The sequence below is a fragment of the Lonchura striata genome, chromosome 14, assembly GCF_050655825.1.
Source record: "Lonchura striata isolate lonStrDom1 chromosome 14, ASM5065582v1, whole genome shotgun sequence".
Lineage (NCBI taxonomy): Eukaryota > Metazoa > Chordata > Aves > Passeriformes > Estrildidae > Lonchura > Lonchura striata.
The window spans coordinates 7,547,334-7,566,384 of record NC_140716.1 but is presented as its reverse complement, the minus strand read 5'-3'; the positions used below and the strand labels follow the sequence as shown (position 1 = coordinate 7,566,384).

The 19,051-nt window shown below is 42.0% G+C and overlaps 2 protein-coding genes across 3 annotated transcripts in view; one reads left to right on the top strand and one right to left on the bottom strand.

Moving 5' to 3' along the window:
• The window catches only part of POLR3E (RNA polymerase III subunit E), a 29,042-nt gene extending 25,215 nt beyond the window's left edge, over positions 1 to 3,827 (top strand). For both annotated transcript variants that reach the window (XR_014958521.1, XM_021539768.4), the window contains exons 20-21: positions 624 to 749; positions 2,982 to 3,827. Coding sequence is in view for 1 of the 2 variants with exons in the window: in XM_021539768.4 (XP_021395443.1) it covers positions 624 to 749; positions 2,982 to 3,038 (183 nt within the window). In the remaining variant the exon portion in view is untranslated. The remainder of the gene's footprint in view (positions 1 to 623; positions 750 to 2,981) is intronic.
• CDR2 (cerebellar degeneration related protein 2) lies at positions 3,345 to 18,970 on the bottom strand. The gene is made up of 5 exons (XM_021539769.3): positions 18,656 to 18,970; positions 13,477 to 13,589; positions 8,865 to 9,013; positions 8,538 to 8,702; positions 3,345 to 7,415 (listed from the first exon to the last, which is right to left on the bottom strand). Exons 1-5 carry the CDS (start codon positions 18,732 to 18,734, stop codon positions 6,551 to 6,553), a joined length of 1,371 nt encoding a protein of 456 aa, XP_021395444.2. The 5' UTR covers positions 18,735 to 18,970; the 3' UTR covers positions 3,345 to 6,550.
• Positions 18,971 to 19,051: the final 81 nt, after the last annotated feature.

The window sequence follows — 19,051 nt, the reverse complement described above, 5'->3', positions numbered from 1 at the left end:
GGCTATTTCTGAACCTGTGAGAAGAAAGGATTCTCCAATGCAAGCCTCAGACCAGGATCCAGTGCAAGGGCTTTTTCCTTTTGATGGTAATGCAACATTAACCAGAGATTACCAGGTGCATCTGTTGTATCTGTTTATACTTAGGAGTAGGAAATGATTGCAGCATTTGTGAGCATCTGCTGAGTTCTAACTGCTGTCAGAGTAAACAAAGTGAAAGGGCAGGTGCCTAACGACCTGTGGATGGGCAGTGCAATTCCTAGCTCCAGGAACTGAATACATTTTTATAAGAAAGAGGCAAGACCTAGCCAACCTCTTGCCTGGAGTGATGTGAACTCCCATGCAAGCATTTGAGAGGGATACATTGCAATGCCTTCTTCGGTGTGTTTTTGTACTTTTGGGGTGCCCCAAGTCACAGAACAGGTGCAGGTGTGACCACAGGCTCTGCAGGGACCCCTGTAGAGCCCTTGGAGGATAAGGCACTGCCAGAGAGCAGGAATATATGGGATGGTTTCAGGATTATGAAGCAAGAATCCTCTAATTTGTACAGACCAAGGCATGTGCAGTTTTGATAGAAAGTCAGGAATAATTGTTCTCTGTGTACTTACAATACATTTTTTTTAAAGCATCGCCAAGTTTTGCTTGAAATCTTTTCAAAAAACTACCGAGTGCGCAGGAATGTCATCCAGAACCAGCTGAGTCAGGAGTGTGGGGAGGATCTCAACAAGCAGGAGGTGGATAGAGTGTTAAAGGTAAGCTTCTGTTCACTTTGGGTTTGATCCAATTAATACATGAGTTTTAATGCTTGATTTGAGCAAAGGATTATATTTTACCTTGAACTGACAAATGATAAGGATGATAGAACAGTTGTTGTTGGAATATGGACACAGCCTCTGTTTCAACTTGTTTTCTTAAAAATGCACTTGTCTCACTCTATCTTCTTTCTCTCCATTATTTTGTATTTTTGCAACAAATCTCTCTGTCATTGGAGCAGCAGAGAACAGAGCGTAGTAAATGTGATACTTGAGTTCTTTTTAAGTAATGCAGAATTAAACATTAAGGAGGTGGGAGGGCTCTGCCAGGTGCTTTGTGTTACCAGCTGACTGCTGCTGGTTAGTGCTGAAAAGCACAAGTGCCGCATGTTCAGAAGGAAGTGGATTTTATTCTCTAGCAGGATGTGCAGCTTTGCACAGAACAAAACCCTGGCCAAAACCAGCAGGCAGAGTAGTAGTTAACACATCTCATTGTAAATGTTTATTTAAATCCTTTCATCTCTCTTTGAAGATGCACCATTTACTTGCTCAAGTAATTTAAGGTATAAAGTACAGACCACACAGGCCATGACTTTAAAAGGGATGCTGGATGGCCAAGCAGAAATTTGCCAACTAATGTAATACTTTAATCATTGTGGCTGGGCCTTTGCTCACTGTCACCCACTTCAATAAGACAAGTGTTTAAGTACTTTATTACATTGTGATCTGCAAATGAATAATAGCATCTTTGAAGAACTACAGATCTGTTGCTGTGATAATAAGCAAACTGGTCTTGCTTGAAAGAACCTGGTCGTCTTAGCTGTAAAATAAGCTGAGACATTTCTGCCTGCTAGACAATATTTCCTTTGGCTCCCAGTCCCGGGGAATTTGTCAGCTCAAGTGTCAGCTCTCCTGGAACATCTACACAATGTACTGGCATTAGTTTTTCATGATGCTGTTGCTATTTAACAGATAACCTATTTCTAGAAAAAATATTTGCTCCTAAGTCATCAGGCACTGTTTTTATGTAAATCAGTAAGTCAGTGGGTGACAAGTCTTGTGTTGTGGCAGGCTTTATTGCCTTGAATACTTCTGTCATAGGACTAGGGGAAATTACCTTTGTTTCTGAAATAAAATTTAGAAGTATCATTTAATGAAATGGGAAGATTCTCTGGCTTCTTTAAGCCACAAGAGATTGGATTCCACTTTGAGTGAAATTGGTTTTGTTGACTCATATTTCCCCATCTGCCTGTGCTCATTTTTATACACAGAGGAACAGACTGACAGGGGTTGTATTTTTGCATTTATAGATCAGTCTGCAAACCCTCTTTTTAACTTCTGGGTTTGTGTTTGTTACGGACGACCCCCGACTTCAGAAACAAAGATACATTCAATCTCCACAGCCTCAGTTCTGCCAGTAGTACTTGAGCCTGTGTTGAATTACCTAAGAGGGAGGCTGGAGCAAAAGAAAGGGAAGCGTTAGCTCAGCACTCCAGAGACTTTGTGCTCACCTAATAGAAACAAGGCAATGAGCCCCAGGACAACCCAATTCCTGCACTCCTTTGCTGAGGTGCTGTAAGCATAGCACACGTGTGGTCACAGCAGGGCTGAGGTTTGACACTTCATTATCATAGAAAGGGTTTCTTAAAAGGCTTCATCTCCTGTGACTGTCCTCACTTTCCTGCTCTGTCCTCCTGCTCCCCTCAGCCTCATCCCCTGAGCTTCATCACCTCTTTACCCCTCCATTGCCCTGCTCCCCCAGCCCTCACACATCCTTCCCTCCCTCAGCTGGCTTCTGCATGGGCCCCAGGTTCTCCCCCAGGAGCCACTGCTGTTCCTCACTGCCTTGGCATCGTTTGTCCCTTTGTGGCTCTCAGCCTTCCCCTCCTCATGTGTCCCCTCCGTGGAAGCCACCTGTCCTTCAGGGTGGAGAAACCCTGTGCCCTGGGTTCATGCCCTCTCCTGTGCACTGGAGAAGGGCTTGTTACTGATCATGTTTATTGTCCCAGCCAGTCATTCCCAAGGCTTTATGGACTTTAGAATCATAGGATCTTCAAGGTTGGAAGAGACCTTTGAGATCATCCAGTCCAACCATCAACGCAGCAGTGCCACTGTAACCAGGAAACGTCACCCAGCACAGATGCAGACACCCCTTACACACCCCTAGGGAAGGCACCTCCAGCCCCTCCCAGGGCCTGAGCAGCCTAACAGAGCCTTTCCCTGTCTGCCCAGGACTGCTGCGTGAGCTACGGAGGAATGTGGTATCTTAAGGGGACAGTGCAGTCCTGACAGCGGTGGCAGAGGCGTCAGGCGATCTCCGGGACGCAGGAGGAGCCCGCAGCGGGTGGCACAGCTGGAGCAAGGCCGTGGCCTCGGCAGCCAGGGCAGGATCTGAGCTGCCCTGGGGCCCGTGGGCACTGCGGGCAGCCACTGCCACCCCCAGACTCAGAGTTTGCATGGCCTCCCAGGCGCGGGAGCCGCCGGGAAGGCACCGTGGGACCCTGTCTGCAGCTTGATTAATCTGGGATTTCTAATGTATTGCAATTCTCCTTCTGTTTCGTTATGAAAAAATAAAACCATATAGTGACACAGACATGATGGAAAATCATGGTCTAAAACTTTATTTTGTAAGTAATGCCAATAAATTAAATTTGTTTACAAACATCCCAGTTTTTGTTAAATCCCTGGATGCTCATACTTTAGTGTGAGCATTGTCATAGCCCTTGCAGCCCTCTTCATAGAGAGCAGGTAGTCATGTTCATGGGAATGTCAGGCCTGGGAGTGGGGAACAAAATCACTGTCTGTGAACTCTGTACTACATAACCATTGTTCTCACCTGTTGTCTGTGAAATGAATTATTTGGAGAAGTACCTACATCTGAGACATGGGGAACAGCTACTGGATTTCTTCTACTGGTATGGGGTTGGTTTGAGAGACTTTGTGCATTACTGTATGTGAGAGCAAGGTAAGTAACCAAGGGCACCCTCTGGAAGGTATCCAGGTGTAGTTACCACACAGCAACCATGTAAAACCTCTATTTTGTGTAATTTTTAAATAAAATTTTATCTCAAAGGTCAATTCTACCCTGCCTTGTATTTGTCCAAAAAGAAACGGAAGCTGCACCTGCTCCTTTTACATCCTGAAGGCTTGGGGAGGAAGGCCAGAGGTGGGGAGCAAAGTGCAGTGCAGTCCCTGAGCTCCCTGGGGCTGCCCAGCAGCAGGGACAGGGACCCAGCCCTGGTGGCTCGTCCTGAACTGGCCTTACCTGCAGTACCAGCAGGAGTGTCTGCTGTGGGCACTGCACAGCACAGTCTCTGCTGCAGCTTCCATCACATGAGAAGCTAAAGGGGATTCTATTGATTTCATCCACTTATGCTCAGAAAAGGCTGAGTTGAGTTGTTGACCAAAATAAGAAGATTAAGGTAGTTAATCCAGATAAGATTGGCTAAGAATATTGTCCCCATACTTACAGCATTTCACATTTTGGTGGAAAATGGCTAATTCTGAACTGCTAAAACTCTACCTTATTTAATAGGTTAGTGTAGTTTATTAACTGCATCAATAAAACTGGGATGTGTTTTATGTTCAAGCAGCCCTGACAGGCACTGGCCCAGTGGCTGTGGCTGGAAAGCTCTCTGGGAAAGCCACACTCCAGGAGAAGCTCTAAGAAGAGCTCAGCCTGGAGGATTTATTGCACAGCCTGCACAGGTAAGTGCTGCAGGACAGCTCAAGCTAACAATGGAACAGGCAGCCAAGGGGGGAGTACAGTACAGAAGAATCAAGAAGTTCTAAGGAAATATTTTTGGTATTTTGAAAGCATAGAAATTGTTTCTATCAAAGTGCTCTAAATTAGCCGAAAGTAATAAATCACTGAAGATCACTTATTTAACCAAAAATCTGGAACTGCTTTTATATGTCTTCTGCCCAGCAGGTGTGGTTTGCCCCCATCCCTGAAGTGGTAAGGAACACTGGTAGTGAACCACTTTGTGTCTTTCTCAGGTTACTGCTTTCCAGCCTCTGAATTGGGGTGAGATGGGTGCAGAGGGCAGGGACACAGTGACAGGACAGTAACGCCATGGCAGAGCACCTTTTCTGCTCTCCCTACCCTCACCTTTTTTTTGAACAGCACTGACAAAATCACAACAATGAGGGGAAACTACTTACTTCCATCTGTATTTCTGTCCTAGACAGGCCTGTTCTTTTCCATGTAGCATAACTTTTCTAAAATACAAATTTCATGGGAACTCCATCTGAGCTCTGTTGGAAAGATGGCAAGACAAGATAATGCAGGTGCTAGCTGCACCAAGTTCAGTTTCCTGATTGGCACAGATGGATATAATTACTACTTACACATGTAGCTTGACTGGATTATTTATTTGCTTAGAAAAATATTCAGAAGATTCAAATTCCCATTTTTAAATAATTTTCAGACTACAATACATGTTTTAGAGAAACTCCCACAACATGAAGTGTTAATACTGCACCTGAAGGACGAGCTGAATAGAGAACAGCATAAGGCAGCAGAGCTGCAGCAGCAGCAGCTGGACTAAAGCTGAGAAATTGTCAACATTCTGGGTCAAAGGTTTGGTACCTTGCAGCAACTCAGCAGGGAGCTGCTTCCCAAGAATTGCTGGCCACATTAAGCTATGAGACCCTTTACAAGGAGAAAGAGAAGGATGTCACCTTTCTTTGTGCCTTTTTTCCTTCCTCCTCATTTCTCTCTGTTCCAAAGGAAAACCTCCATGTTCATTGTTTTTCAGAAATTAAGTATTGTATGACTTACTATTAGGAAGTGGAAAAGGAGACGGAGAACAAGAGTGTGGTCCCATTTTCAGTAGAATATGTGCTGCCAGTGTTGAGTCCATCCTCCCACCCCCCAGGCAGCATGGAATTGGTCAAGAGAGGCCAACACTGGAAGCAACAGACAGAACAATGTAAGGTTTTACCTGGCCTGTCTCCTCAAGCACTTGGAGTTTGTGGTATTGCAACATTAGAAGCTACTCCACTATGTCAATGCTACTTCTAAAGTTAAATAGCTAAATAACAACTCTCTAACTCACCAAATACACATAAAAATGTACTTTGCAGACATTCCACCGGAGAACCGTAGGACCCAAGTAACACATAGAGTCAATTCACAGTATCTTGCCTTAAGACAAAGTGCCCTACAAAGGAAACCGTATCTAAAAAGCCACACAAACATTACATCAAATCCTTTCTTGGTAGAAAGACATTTATACTAATCTGTGGAGAGTTTAGTGATTGTGAAAATGTGGTATTGGCTTAAAGCAAGCACAGCTTTCCACCACCCTGCCAAAGCAAGATCAGCTGGACTGCTCCCCTCCTGGAGCTGAGGAGATGCTGCCCCTGGGACTCGCCAGGGCTTTGCTTTTGTTCATTTTCTGTCAGTGTAGTCATAGGGCTAGATCATCCCTGTGAACCAAAAGAAAACTTTAGTCTGGTTCTTGTGAGAGATTCACAGTTCTTAGCTCTGTTATTTCTGAAGTGGACTAAGGAAACAAGTGTCAGTCACTGCTCTGGCCAGAGATGAAGTGTAATATGAAGTAGTAGTGTAGCATAAAGCTATGATGTTTGCTTTACAACCACTGGTTTGTGTGACAGTGCTAAACATTAAATCTACTGCTACACAGGAACAGGGAATCTAGCTGATAACTAACTAGCTTAATAACTACAGGGCTACCAGCCTATCCAAAACATTCATTTTGAGTGTTCAAGAAACTCTTCAGTTTAAGGGGTCTTCTGACATTCATATGAAGTGTGTTCTTGACTAACAGATAAGGTTATGGTTGAGAGAAGACTGTCTTGTACTTTGCTCTGTGTTCATCTATTTCTTCTTTTGTTTTTCTGATACAGCTAAAAATCTCTTTGAAGAGTGCTTTATATTCAGGGGGAGCATGTGTGGAAGAGTCACTTAGCTCAGCAATTGTGAATTCTTGATTGCTAGCTGAAAGATCATACTGGGTGTTCCCCACATTTAGGTCTTTGGAATACTGCTTCAGTGTTTGTACAGCCTTGTGTTTCAAAGAATCTTCATCCACTTGACACTTCTTCAGAAGTTCCTCATACTTCACTTTCAGAGCGTTGTACTGAGCATCAACTTCATTGAGTACAGAGATCCCTCTCTGCTTCACAGCTTCAGCTCTCCTAATACACGTTTCTTCATGGCCCCTGAGAATGTCTGCCCCAGCAGCGCTGCTCAGGAGGCTTTCGCTGCTGCACCGTTTTAGTGCCTTCTTCTCAAGCTCTGACACTGTCAGTCCATCATCTGCCAGGCTCTGGCCAAGCTCCCTGTCTAGAGATTCCTTGAATGAAATGAAAAAGGACTCTGGCACCAATTTCTCTGCACTATGGAGTGTGTTTTCAGACTGAAGTATCTGTCTCATTTCAGCTACTTCTGCTTCCAGCTCCTCCGCACGAGCCCGATACAAGTCTGTATCAACCAGCCTCCGCTCCAGGTCACAGTTTTCTTTCACCATCAGACTGTATTCCTCTTCCATGGTTACTCTCTTCTCTTTCTCTGCATTCAGCTGGGCTTGCAGAACTGTCACTGCCTTCTTTAACTTCTCATTCTCTTCTTCTAAAGGACTTAGCTGACTATCCATCGAAGTAATCTTTTCTGCAAAGACGTGATCATAAACAAAATACCTGCAGAAACAAAATAAGGATTATCAAACGTAGGAAGTACAGCTGGCCACACCTAAAGTTTTCCTGTCCTGGGTAACTAATGATATATTTAAACTGTGTGCTAACACACTTCAGTGCACTAACAGGGGCCATTGCACTAACCAATCAGTTGATTTAGTAATCAGAACAGGGTTTGTAAGGACTTATATGCCATCAAACCAAGCTCACAGCCTAGGCAGAATGGCAGCTTGATAACAGTTTCATGTTACAGACAAGCTGATTGAATAATACAAGTTTAAATAATAATTTAAGTTTAAATACACACTGCCTCCCTGTACCATGCAGTACTTTCTGACACTATTTTTTCTACAGCACTCCGCTCTTGTAACTTTTGTCATTATTGATGTAGAAACAAGCTTCTTAATTGACAAAGCAATGCTAGAGGCTGGTATTTTCATAAGCCTTTGGCAGCTTGAAGAATCCAGTTATCTTTTGAATTGTAAAGAAATAATTTCTTTTTGGATTTATGATTCATTCTAGAGTATTACCTCCATGTAGATACAACAGCCTGTTCTGTCTTTGGAGGTGCTTTCTTTACAAAATTGCCCTCTAGGCTTGGAGTTAGTCTGAGCTTTTACCAGGTGATTGTCCCTATGGCCCCATTAATGCAGTTCAGCTGGGTCAAATGGCTCTACATTTAAAAGGCCCAGCAGCCCAGGCACCATCTTCCCAGTTTAGGTGTTATTCTCATCAGCTTAAGCTCGAAAAACCTAAGGAAATATCTGTGGACATCCAAGGAAAGAGTAAGTTACAGGAAATATTTTGCATTTACTGAGTTTGTTTTTCAGATTATCTGTGTGTTTGCATTTATCTGACTGAAAACACTGGGGCAAAAATTGTTGTAAGCTTTCTAGGCTACCATTTTATATGCTGGCTCTGGGGACAAAGTGGAGACCAATACTGGTGTGGTCTAGAAGCAGGCCAGAAGTAATGACAGTACCATACAGCAGAGATACTTTACTAGTTGTGAACATCAGGTAATTTTTTTCCAGCTTGTCTGGTATTTGTGCTCCTGTCTTATATTTTAAAGTTTTGCTTAAAATAGTTTCAGTGTTCTTTACTATGTAAGGTAGAAAGTCTTACTGGCGGAGGTCATACAGCTCCTTCAAACATGAGAAACTGTGCATTGATCTTGGCTGCTCAGATCTCTCCTGGCTCATCCGGCCTCGTCCAGGCTTTTTCAGTTCTTCCACTTGTCGCTGCAGGTCATCTATGTGTGTTTGTAGACTTTCAATAGTCTCTGTCAAGCTAAAAGGTGAAAAGACCTTTAAGTAAAACTGACCTTTCAATTTGCCAGTATTGTAGAACACCACTAGGCAGAGACAGCCACCCAGTAACTACACAAATACACCTGGACTGCTCTTATTGATATTAACAGCTGGGGGGAGGGAATCTTTAAAAGTGTGTTACCTTATTATCTTTTGTTGTGAAGCTCTACTCTCGGCAACCAGTTTTTGATTAGTGTCTTCCAGTTCTCTTGCTGTCACATCCAGCTGTTCATAGACTTTTGCATGCTGGTCATTCATCTGCCGCAAGAGCTCCACTTGCTTTGTGAGGTACTGCAAGACAGGTCTGCTGTTACTGGTTTACTCTTGAAACACAAGCTACAGCTCCTATGCTGCATTTCTGCTCACATTCAGGGAGAAACTCCTGAGTTTTCCAAATGTAAATTCCTGTGCTTGCTTTGTTAGGCTGAAGAAACACTATCAGTAACTAAGCAGTCTGCCTTTGTCATGGAGGTCATCCCAGGCTCATGGAGGAGCTGGGTTTGGTGGTGCCAGCTGTCTTTATCTGTGCCCATGCCTTCTGTATGGGGCTGTGCTGCAGTCAGCACTGATAGAGCCTTCAGGCTCCAACACAGCCCTTACCTGTCCACTGTGTTCTAAGGCTGCAGTCTGCTCCAACAGAAATTTCTTATCTATTGACCCAACAATTTTCTCAACATTAAAACTGAAATATTGGGTAGCACCATCTATAATTAAACATATTTTCAGCTGACCCAAGTTCTTCCAGTCTGAAGCAGCATTAGGTTCAGCATGGCAGAATTTAGGTTGTGGCCATTCTTAGGACAGTGTGTGGCTACAATGTGTCAGGAAGTATAAGTTATTGAATTCAAATCTTTAATTACTCACAGGGAATTATGCCAGTTACTGTAATCCAAAACAAAGGCCTCCTGACCTTTTTTTAAAAAATAAAACCTCACATGAAGTATTCTCAATTTAATCTTCTTGGGTTTTACAATTAACTACACACAGTTTAGTTTCCTGAATAACGTCAGAAAGCTCAGAATTCTTAGTCTAAGCGGTTCACAATCACCTAAAGCTCTTTAAAAAAGTGTCTTATATTCTCCCACCCAGGACATGAGCATTTATATGAGACAGTTCTTTTCTGTTTGAGTCTAACTCCCTAAATCTGAAATATTTTGTTCTTATATAGAATTTGTATTTTACAATATATTCTGTATTGCTACACATTACTTTCTTAAAACTAAGCTTCAAGTAGGAACATTCAGCAAACTCCTAGGCAGAATTACTTCTCTTTACATAGGCCTGTTACATACTCAAAACTTCTAATATTCTACTTAACCTTTTACCTCATTAAAAGATCGGTGGGTTTACATTTTAGGCAATTTAAGAACAGATAATAAGTTAATCTAGGACTAGTAATTGCTCCATACAGACTTCTAGAAGATCAACATGATAGCTGTTGGCTAGATCCTTTTGTAGCCTGTGCACACATGACAGAGGATTTACACAAAAATAGAACGTAGATTAGCAGTCGAATCTCAGTGTGACCCATTCCAGATTAACTTTCCCTACTGGTTATAGCTGAAGGAAGGAGCTGGAGGCCCTCAGACTTTTGCAATACAAGTGTGGCTAAGCACAGGAGCCAAGGCTTTGGTGCCTGAAGAGATGTTGCCACTTACTACAATGGGCTTTTGCAGACCTTTGAGATGAATGGAAGGGATGAAGCACCACTTCCTCCACCTCCCATCCCCAGTATCTTCAGGGCTGGTGTCCAGTTGGCCTGGTATAACCAGACCACCAAAGATGATGTAACAAATACTTCAGAAGTTCATGTTTAATCTATGTCACCTACAACTGAGCACCTAACATGAAGCAGCACCTTGCATTCTAGCACATGAAAACTGGCGTGTCAGGATTTCCAAAGTCTGAGAGCTGAGAACAGATCCAGGCAGGCATAAAGTTGCTGTTTCCATGCAGCCTTTATTACATCTACAGTGATTAGTTATTGGCACACGTGTCAGCACAAAGGTCAGATATAATCATCCAAAGCTGTAAAATGCTTAATGTGTTAGTATTTAATATATGAGATGTAATCTTAAGCACACCACAGTCTTTGACCCTTCCCCTGTAGTACAGACAAGGCAATGCTGTATTTCAGAATGATTTCTCAGCCAGCTCTAGACTTTGCTACCTGTAAAATGAGAATGAAAAATCTAGTATAGAAATTCAGTGGAGTAGCCACAGGAACAGCTGAAAGATCACATGTAAGTTACAAAGACAAGAACTTGAAAACTGGGAAAAATCAAGCATAGAGATTGAATATGCCATTTGCACATGTACCCTGTGCAACAGGGTATCCTGTGATCCCACAAGAGCCAGAAATGCTGATATGAAAATAACGGACTGAACTGCTTTATACCTTGCATATGCAAATTTTATTCCCATTTGTTTCAGTGAAATCCTGTAACAATCCCTTGTGCCATTAAGCTAACATATTCAGCTCCCTAATTGGAGGGTCTTTGGGTATTTGAACAAGAGGTTAATTTTCCCTTTTCTGCCAGAAATCCAGATGCAAGAGCAACTTCTTTGGAGCAAAAAAAGTTTTGTGCAGCTATTACACTTTAAAATGACACTGGGGAAAGAAAAAACATTGAGACAGGAAAAAGGACTGAGAAGACAGCATGTTCCTATAGCAGATACAAATACAGCCTTTGGCTCAAGGAAAGAAAAGGTGAAGGCAATATTTATACATCAGAAGCATCACAAAAACTGTTCTCCCACTCTCTCCCTCTCCTCTTGGAGGGAGCTAATAGGACAATCCAGTGCATTGCTACTCTCCTTGATGAAGAAGAGGAAAGAGATTGAAGAGGTATCATATTAAAGCCTTCAAAAGTAGCATTGCCCAAGTCTTGGCAGAGCAAGACATTTAGAGAAAAAAATTAATGTGTCATGTCTCAGTTTGTCTGACTGCACATGCACTTGACCCTGCAACACACCAGCTACAGATCACTGCTGGAAGGACACTGGTGACACTTCCTGGAGCTGCAGCTCTCTTATGTCCTCTATAAACACTGAACCACCAGAACAGCTTAAGCAAATAAACTGGCTTAAACCAATAGGATATTGCATTCTTAACAGCACTAGACTGTGTCTGTAAATCAATGTAGCCTAGCAATAATGTATTTTCCACATTTCTAGATAGTGTTAAGATGCTGTTTATTAAGTAGCTACACTCCATTAGCCAGGTTAGTTGCCTATCACAAAGTTCTAGTGTGTTATTTCAAAAGGTATGTTGTAATTCTGCTAAACACTTTCTTAAATATGGTTATTCATACAAGTACCTTGTGTACAGTATTTGTTTAGCACCTTGGAAGTGTTTGTCTTCTCTACACCGTAAGAATTGATCTTTTTATAAAAACTATTCATGGCAATGAAGTATTTTCAGTCTCTGCAGAAGTAAATAGATCTTCTAATGCTGTGGCAGTAATATAAATATCAGCCATTCTAAGCACTGTATCTCAGAATGAATAGGGTAACATGGATTACAGTTAGCACATAACACAAGAGCCAGTAGGTGAGGTACAAAACAAAAGTAACTTCTAAAAACACACTTGCACTCAGAAAATAAATCAAACCTGCACTCAGAAATTCCTCGTCACTTACAAAAAATGCTGCATTTGTGTTGACTACTTTAAAGACACCTATAATTTTGTATTTATTAAGGTTAGGATGCTTTCAGTTACCTGTTTCCACTACAATAGTGAGCATTTGTCTGAAGTTGCAGCTGTACAAAATGCACATCTCTAATTGCAGTACTGCTAGCACAAAGGAATTTAGATTTTGTAAAAATCTGGTACATACCAGTCACAGCCTGCTCCCTATGATTCACACCAGAACCAAATGGAAATGCTGACTACATTTTCAATATGTTGTCAGTCAGTGAAGTCCTGAATATTTAATAATTTAATTATTAGAGACCATACATTGCCCTCTAATAGCTGAAAAAATCTCATTATGCTGACAAATGCTAGCTCTGCAAGAACACAGGCAATATTTAAAAAAAGAGAAATTGCCAAAAATAGCCAGGTTTTTCCACTCTGTTACCTAAAGATGACTGGTTTTGAAGGGATGGTTATATTTTTGGTTTTTTTTCTCTGGAAAATATGGAACAATATATCACCTATATCCTATATACTTCAACGGGATTTTTTTTTTCCTGGGCTTTTTTGTTGTTTGTTTGTTGTGGGTTATTGTTTTTTTGGTCATTGCAGGGTTTCTTTTACATTGAAATAGACTTTACCTCCCCTTATCACAGATCAGTTTACTGGAAGTATAGATCTTCAGATTTTACTTAAATCTCACATCTGCACTTATCGGTATTTAAATTTCAATGCTGCACTCATTAATTCTCATGTAATATTTTAAATTATCAATGTATTTATCATCATATAATTTAATGTTATTTTACCTGGCAAAATCAGAAAGTTTAGCAATAAAAATAACTGCAGTATTTCTTCTGTACAAAACAAAAAAATATCAGTAATTTTTCATTAAACAAACCAAATCCAACATTTAGTGCAACAAAGCTTCTGGTGATCAGAGAAAAGTTCTAAGTATGAGCTACCTATACTGGTTCTCAAATTCTCAAAATAGCAGAAGTGGTGAAAGATTGTTCAATATTTTCCATTAGATCTTAAGAAATTCAGATCTTAACTTTATACTCTGTATGTTGCAGGTCTAGATGCTTTCACATGGGGATCCTTTAGATATTTTACCTCTATCTCCTGCAATTGCTCTTGATTTGTTGCATACATTTGCTGTAAGGATTCTTCTAGTTCAGTGTTACGGTCCAGTAGTGTCTTCCCAAGCTCAGCAGCAAGGTGAAGATCTAAACAAAGAAATCATGTTTGCATGTAAGTGAGAGAAACCATGATGTAATCTAATTCTAAAGCCTGTTATCAAATACTTGAAGTATTTTCTTATTGCTGTTACAACTGCTTCAAGTTATCTCCAGTACCCAACATGGAAGTTAGCTTATACCCAAGTGGAACATTCATCTACCATCACTGATGCAAGTCTAAGTCAGCCCTGAGACCCAGGGACACTCTTATGTCATGAAGCTTCCTCAGTTTCCCCCTGGCCCTTCAGACACACCCAGCCATGTTCACCTCCCCACTGTGCCCAGTCTGCACCAGCTCTGCCCAAGGCTTCTTGGGCTTCACCCTCTTTACAGCACTCAGAAGAATAAGCACAGCAGGTCCTATAAATGCTCATCAGTCTAGACCCAGGCCAAAGCTGATGAACTCTTTATTGACTTGACTGTTCCTCCCCATTACCGCTCTACCAGAGTTCAGGCCACTCAGGATCAAAGTGCTAAATGAAGGTTTCAGATGCTTTTCATGGTGAAACAATAATATCAAAGGACATAAAACTGATGGAGACTTGCAGCTATTCTGCTTTTCAAGCTCATAAACTCGGGTGACAAGAACTGTTTCATGTGCTCCAAAACATCACCTTAAATGTCATTTGTTCTCAGGCATTTAATCTCAATTTCACTTCAGTCATCTTCAATCACCTCCAGGGTGCAGTGACTGTAGCTGTTGCAAATTAAGAAATAAGTCATCTGAACACTCAGCTCCATTCTAGAGGGAAGCTTGATATTTGCTCAACAACATCCGAAATGCTAGATATTCTGTATTATTATGTTGAAAGACATATGTAATTTAAAAGCTAGCATAATGTGACAAAGTAATAAATCCTGGAATTAATGCTAAAACTGGTTACTCTGTGGAGGGTACTACATGTCAAGGATCCAACAGATTTCTAGAAATAGCTTATTTTCCACCTCCTTCTCATCACATGACCCATGACCTGCATGCATGCAATACCACCTAGTTAGTGCTCACATAGAACTTGTATCATTAATCAGAAAGAGAAGAAAAGTCAAGAAAATCTGTGAGTCGCATCAAGAAGCCATAAATGAATAAACAGGAGACGTGTATTGCATCATCAGTAATTACAGCCAGAGAAGCAAACACATTAATTCCATTTCCATTTGATTGCGATGCCCTTTTTTTAACATGTTATGCTACCTCTTTCCTGCTCCCTCGCAGTTATCTTATCACTAGGAACTGTAATACATACAATAGTGCTCCAAGATTGTTTTGTGCTAACCTTCAGTTTGGCAGCCTGTCCAAAATGATTACTCCATCTCCATACATAAGCCAAAGACCAAATTCAGACTTACAAGGACAAGTCAGTACAAACATTTGTCTGTGAAGTTGTAGATGTCCAATTCTGGCAAAACAACAGCTGTGCTATTCTTTATACAATTTTTACAGCCACAATGCATTGTTTCCTGCCTTAAGATCAGATTCTTAGCTTAAATGCCATAAAAATTATTTAAAAGAAAACCCACTGCATGGGAGTTCTTCAGTTTCAAAAGATATACAATTAGAAGCCACAAGGCATATTGGTCTGTACTTAGGAGTTTATCCTCCCAGTAGTTTTTCACTGAGGCACCACTCATTATGAAGCAGGATTTAAAGTATTTGGATAAGAAAACCTTAAGGCATCCTGCTTAAATTTTTCCCATTTGGTAAACAGATTGCACATTGTTTACCCATGGACAGAGTAACTCCCAGTCAAACACCAAGCTGTTTGTTCTATCTCGTTACAGAATACTGTAGTCTTCAAATTCAGTGAATTCATTATCCTATAGAAAATGGAGTCCTGCTTCTTGTTCTGCACAGATCTTTACTAGGAGCCACCATCTTTAAAACAATACTAGCATCATTCAAGATAAAAACTAAATAGTCTATTCTTTTATATTAATAGAGTAGAAAAAAAGCTTTAGAGAGGATTTAGGATTTTGTTAAAGACATAATGCATAATGGAATTACTACCATTTCACTTCCCAAAGTGAAAGTTTGTTTTCATGTTTAAGTACATTTAGGAGTTTACAGCTTCATTCTTAAATGCCCCCTCATCTACTAATCAAATAGCACATAGCACACAGTACTTGGAATACAAAGTGAATAATGGAGTTCATGTCATACTTCACACCCATTCTGTTTGTTAGACTGGCAGAAGCATAAATGGGTTACTATGGGAGAAACACTTTTATAATTAAGACAATTTGTTTCTGAGGGGGAAAATACAAGTGGGAGCACTCAGGAACACACAATAAAACCTCAACTCTAGAGAAAGCAAGTACTGAAATAATTTAATCTCTTCTAAAATTCAGATTTTTTTTTTTTTTTGCATCCATTTTCCACAGTGTCATGTACCTGGAAGCCCTACAAAGAGCAAATTTTACAAGAGAGATGTGCCATGTATGTTTTCCAGATACAAAATGGGAAGTATTAATTTACATTTCTCTGGAGAGAGTTATGGTAGAACACTAGAAGCAGAATTGCATTTTCTGTTGTAAATTTATGCAAAGCAAAGCTAAATTCTGACAGACATGCCTTTTTCCTTTTCACCATAAAGACAGAAGCAGAGAGATTTTTAATAATGCAAAATGCATATATGCAAATCTAAAGATCTTTGTTTTAGTAAATCTGATTAGTTGTACTGGTGTTTAACAGCTCCATCAGAAATCTCCAAGACAAGACTTCAAAGATGTCTTCTGTGATGTTGAACAACCCTCAGCAGTGCTTCACAATCTCTTCAGACTGCATTACCATCATTGAAAAAAAGATAAAAACAATACCAAAATCCTTCTCTTCTGCTTATTCATAACCCACCTAACAAAATTATTAAGAGAATTTTCAGTCTAAAATTAGCCTAGTCTTTTAAACAGCAACAGGCACTAATTGTGCAAAATGTAAAAGTAAGCCTAGTGTAAGTTTACTTAATTGTAAAATTATTTTTTTTAATCTACTTAGTTTCCTATTTCCTGTTCTGTATTCAGAATACCCTCTGTTCTATAAAAGTGAGTAACAGCAAGATGCAAAAAGAGCAGTCCATATAAATTCTTTTTTAAAGGTCAGCATACTTCAGCAAACATCGCAGAAGGATGTCTGTTCCCATCCTCACAAGAATTCCATGAGCACTTTATGCATGAGCAGTATGCCAGAAAAGCCCATCTCCATTGTCTAGGCAAAAATCTTTGGTGCGTAGGAAGACTGTCGAGTTCTCCAAAACCCCTACCCTCATTTTAAGTTTCAAAGACCAATTGACAAGGACTTCAAGCATGTTTCAAGGTGCTTTCTAATGTTTTACAACCTAGGTTCTCATAGCCATACTCATCGGTTTTTAAACATGCACTGATTGTTTGGGTTGTGAAGAGTTTCACGAGACCTTGATAAGCACTTACTACCCTGTTTACACATCCGTGTGTCTTAGCCTTAGCAGCAGGAGTAGTATCCTTCAGAGCCCAGAAATAAAGTACAGCACAACATTTAAAAAACGTTCCTGTAAGGAATTTCTTCTTTGCATTTCAACTTGCTCATCACTTTATTTTTCTCTTTTTGCTTTTGGCAAGGCTATTCATGGCTTCCATTTAGGAAAAAGAGAGAATCCCCAGAAAGATTGTGTCCATGTGTTGAGGGTACATCAACCAAATCCCCAAAATGCACTAAACCTCTAGAATGGAATACTGTTTCTTAAAAGCCGACAGCAGAGTGATTATTCCACTCATTTTAATTAAAAGATGAAAGCAGAGAAACGACAAGAAGTCAGTTGTTATACATTGTAAAGTGTTTTTGCACATCTTCAACTCCATAAACACTGACATAGTAAAAACATTACTGAATTATGCCTTCAAACTTTTCACTCTCTCCCTTTTGACAGCAAACTGTAGTTTCAGGATCTTATTTTAACTGATTTGTTTGTATCCTAGAGCCAGGAAAACTTCAGTTTTGGGTGAGGAGTACCTAAATACAGCTTTCAGTTAGCTATTTTTTATAGCGTACAATTAGAGAGACCTGGCCTCGTCTCAAAAATAGTTTCTGCGGTCAGATACCTGATCTCAGTGTGAATACTGCTTAGCTTTCTCTATGGTTTACAGTCCAGCAGCACCCACCAATCCCAAGAATTAATGTATTTCAATATAAAAGCAAAACGTGTAAAACTGGAGTAGGTTTGCAGGAAGCCACAGCTTTGCACTCGCCTTTCAAAACAAACTCGGGATTAAGAACAAAAAGTAGAACTAAGTAACTTAAGTAAATACCAGTCATAAATGCCACTAAGCTCTTAAGGAAATTGCACATTCTTTCCGTATCATGCCTGTTAAAAGATTTTTAGTGCAATCTTGTATTCCTATGGCTCCTTACTCATTTGTGAAATGAACAGCATTTACGTGTTGCATGTAGTGTTTTAAGACCTACTGATGGAATTACATACAGAAGCTATACTTGTGTTTTTCTGAGGCGTAGCGGAGTTATTTGATATTTTAATAAGACAGCCTAAAGAGTTTCTAATAATGAACCTGCGACTAATCGAGCATTCCTACGACTACAACTTCATCGAGTGGAAACCCTGACAAAGAGCTCAACAGGGCGCAATAGCGCATCAGACCCCGGCGCTTCCAGCACCAGCCCTGAACAAGGCACCTTCACGTTCTGCGCAAGGTGCAACTTTCCGGGGAGCCGCTTCCCTCCCCCCGGGCGGAGAGGGACCCCGGCACCATTCCGCTGGGCTGCCGCACCTCCTTCCCTCAGACAAAGACCGCAGTCGTTACCGGTGACAGCGATCCCGCGGCGGCGGGAAGCGGCCGTGCGGGGATCCCGAGCTCCGCCGCTCCGAGCCCGGCACGACCGACGCGCCCGCCGCCGCCCGGCCCCGCCCCGCCCGGCGCCCCGCCGTGCCGCCGCCGTGCCGCCGCGGCCCCCCGCGCACAGCCCGCGCCCGGCGCTGCCCCGCAGCTCCTCGCCTCACCCGCCCCGCTCAACGCGGCCCCTGCCCTCGCACACCCTCCCTCACACGCCCCCCGCCGCCGCCCCGGCTCACCTTGCTGCAGGTCCTGCTGGTCGTACCAGGGCTCATCCTCTCGGATTTCGAACTCCTCCACCAGGCTGTCGGCCAGCATCGCGCCCCTTTCCCTCACGGGCGGCTGAGCCGGCAGCGCCCACCCCACGATGCCCCTTGCGCCGAGCGGGGCAGAGCGAGCCGGCAGCCGCTCCCCGCCTCAGCAGCCGCCTCCGGCCATTGCCGAGCGGTTCCGGACTTTGCCGAACCTCTCCCCCTTCTGGCCGGGCTGCGCCGGCGGCAACGTGGCAGCCGCTGCCCGCCCCCCGCCTCCCGCGATTCAAACACGGCATCCTCGCCTCGCCCCGCCGGCGGGCAGCCAATGGGGAGCCGCGCGCCGCACAGACCGAAAGGAGGCTACACCAATCATAACGCGAA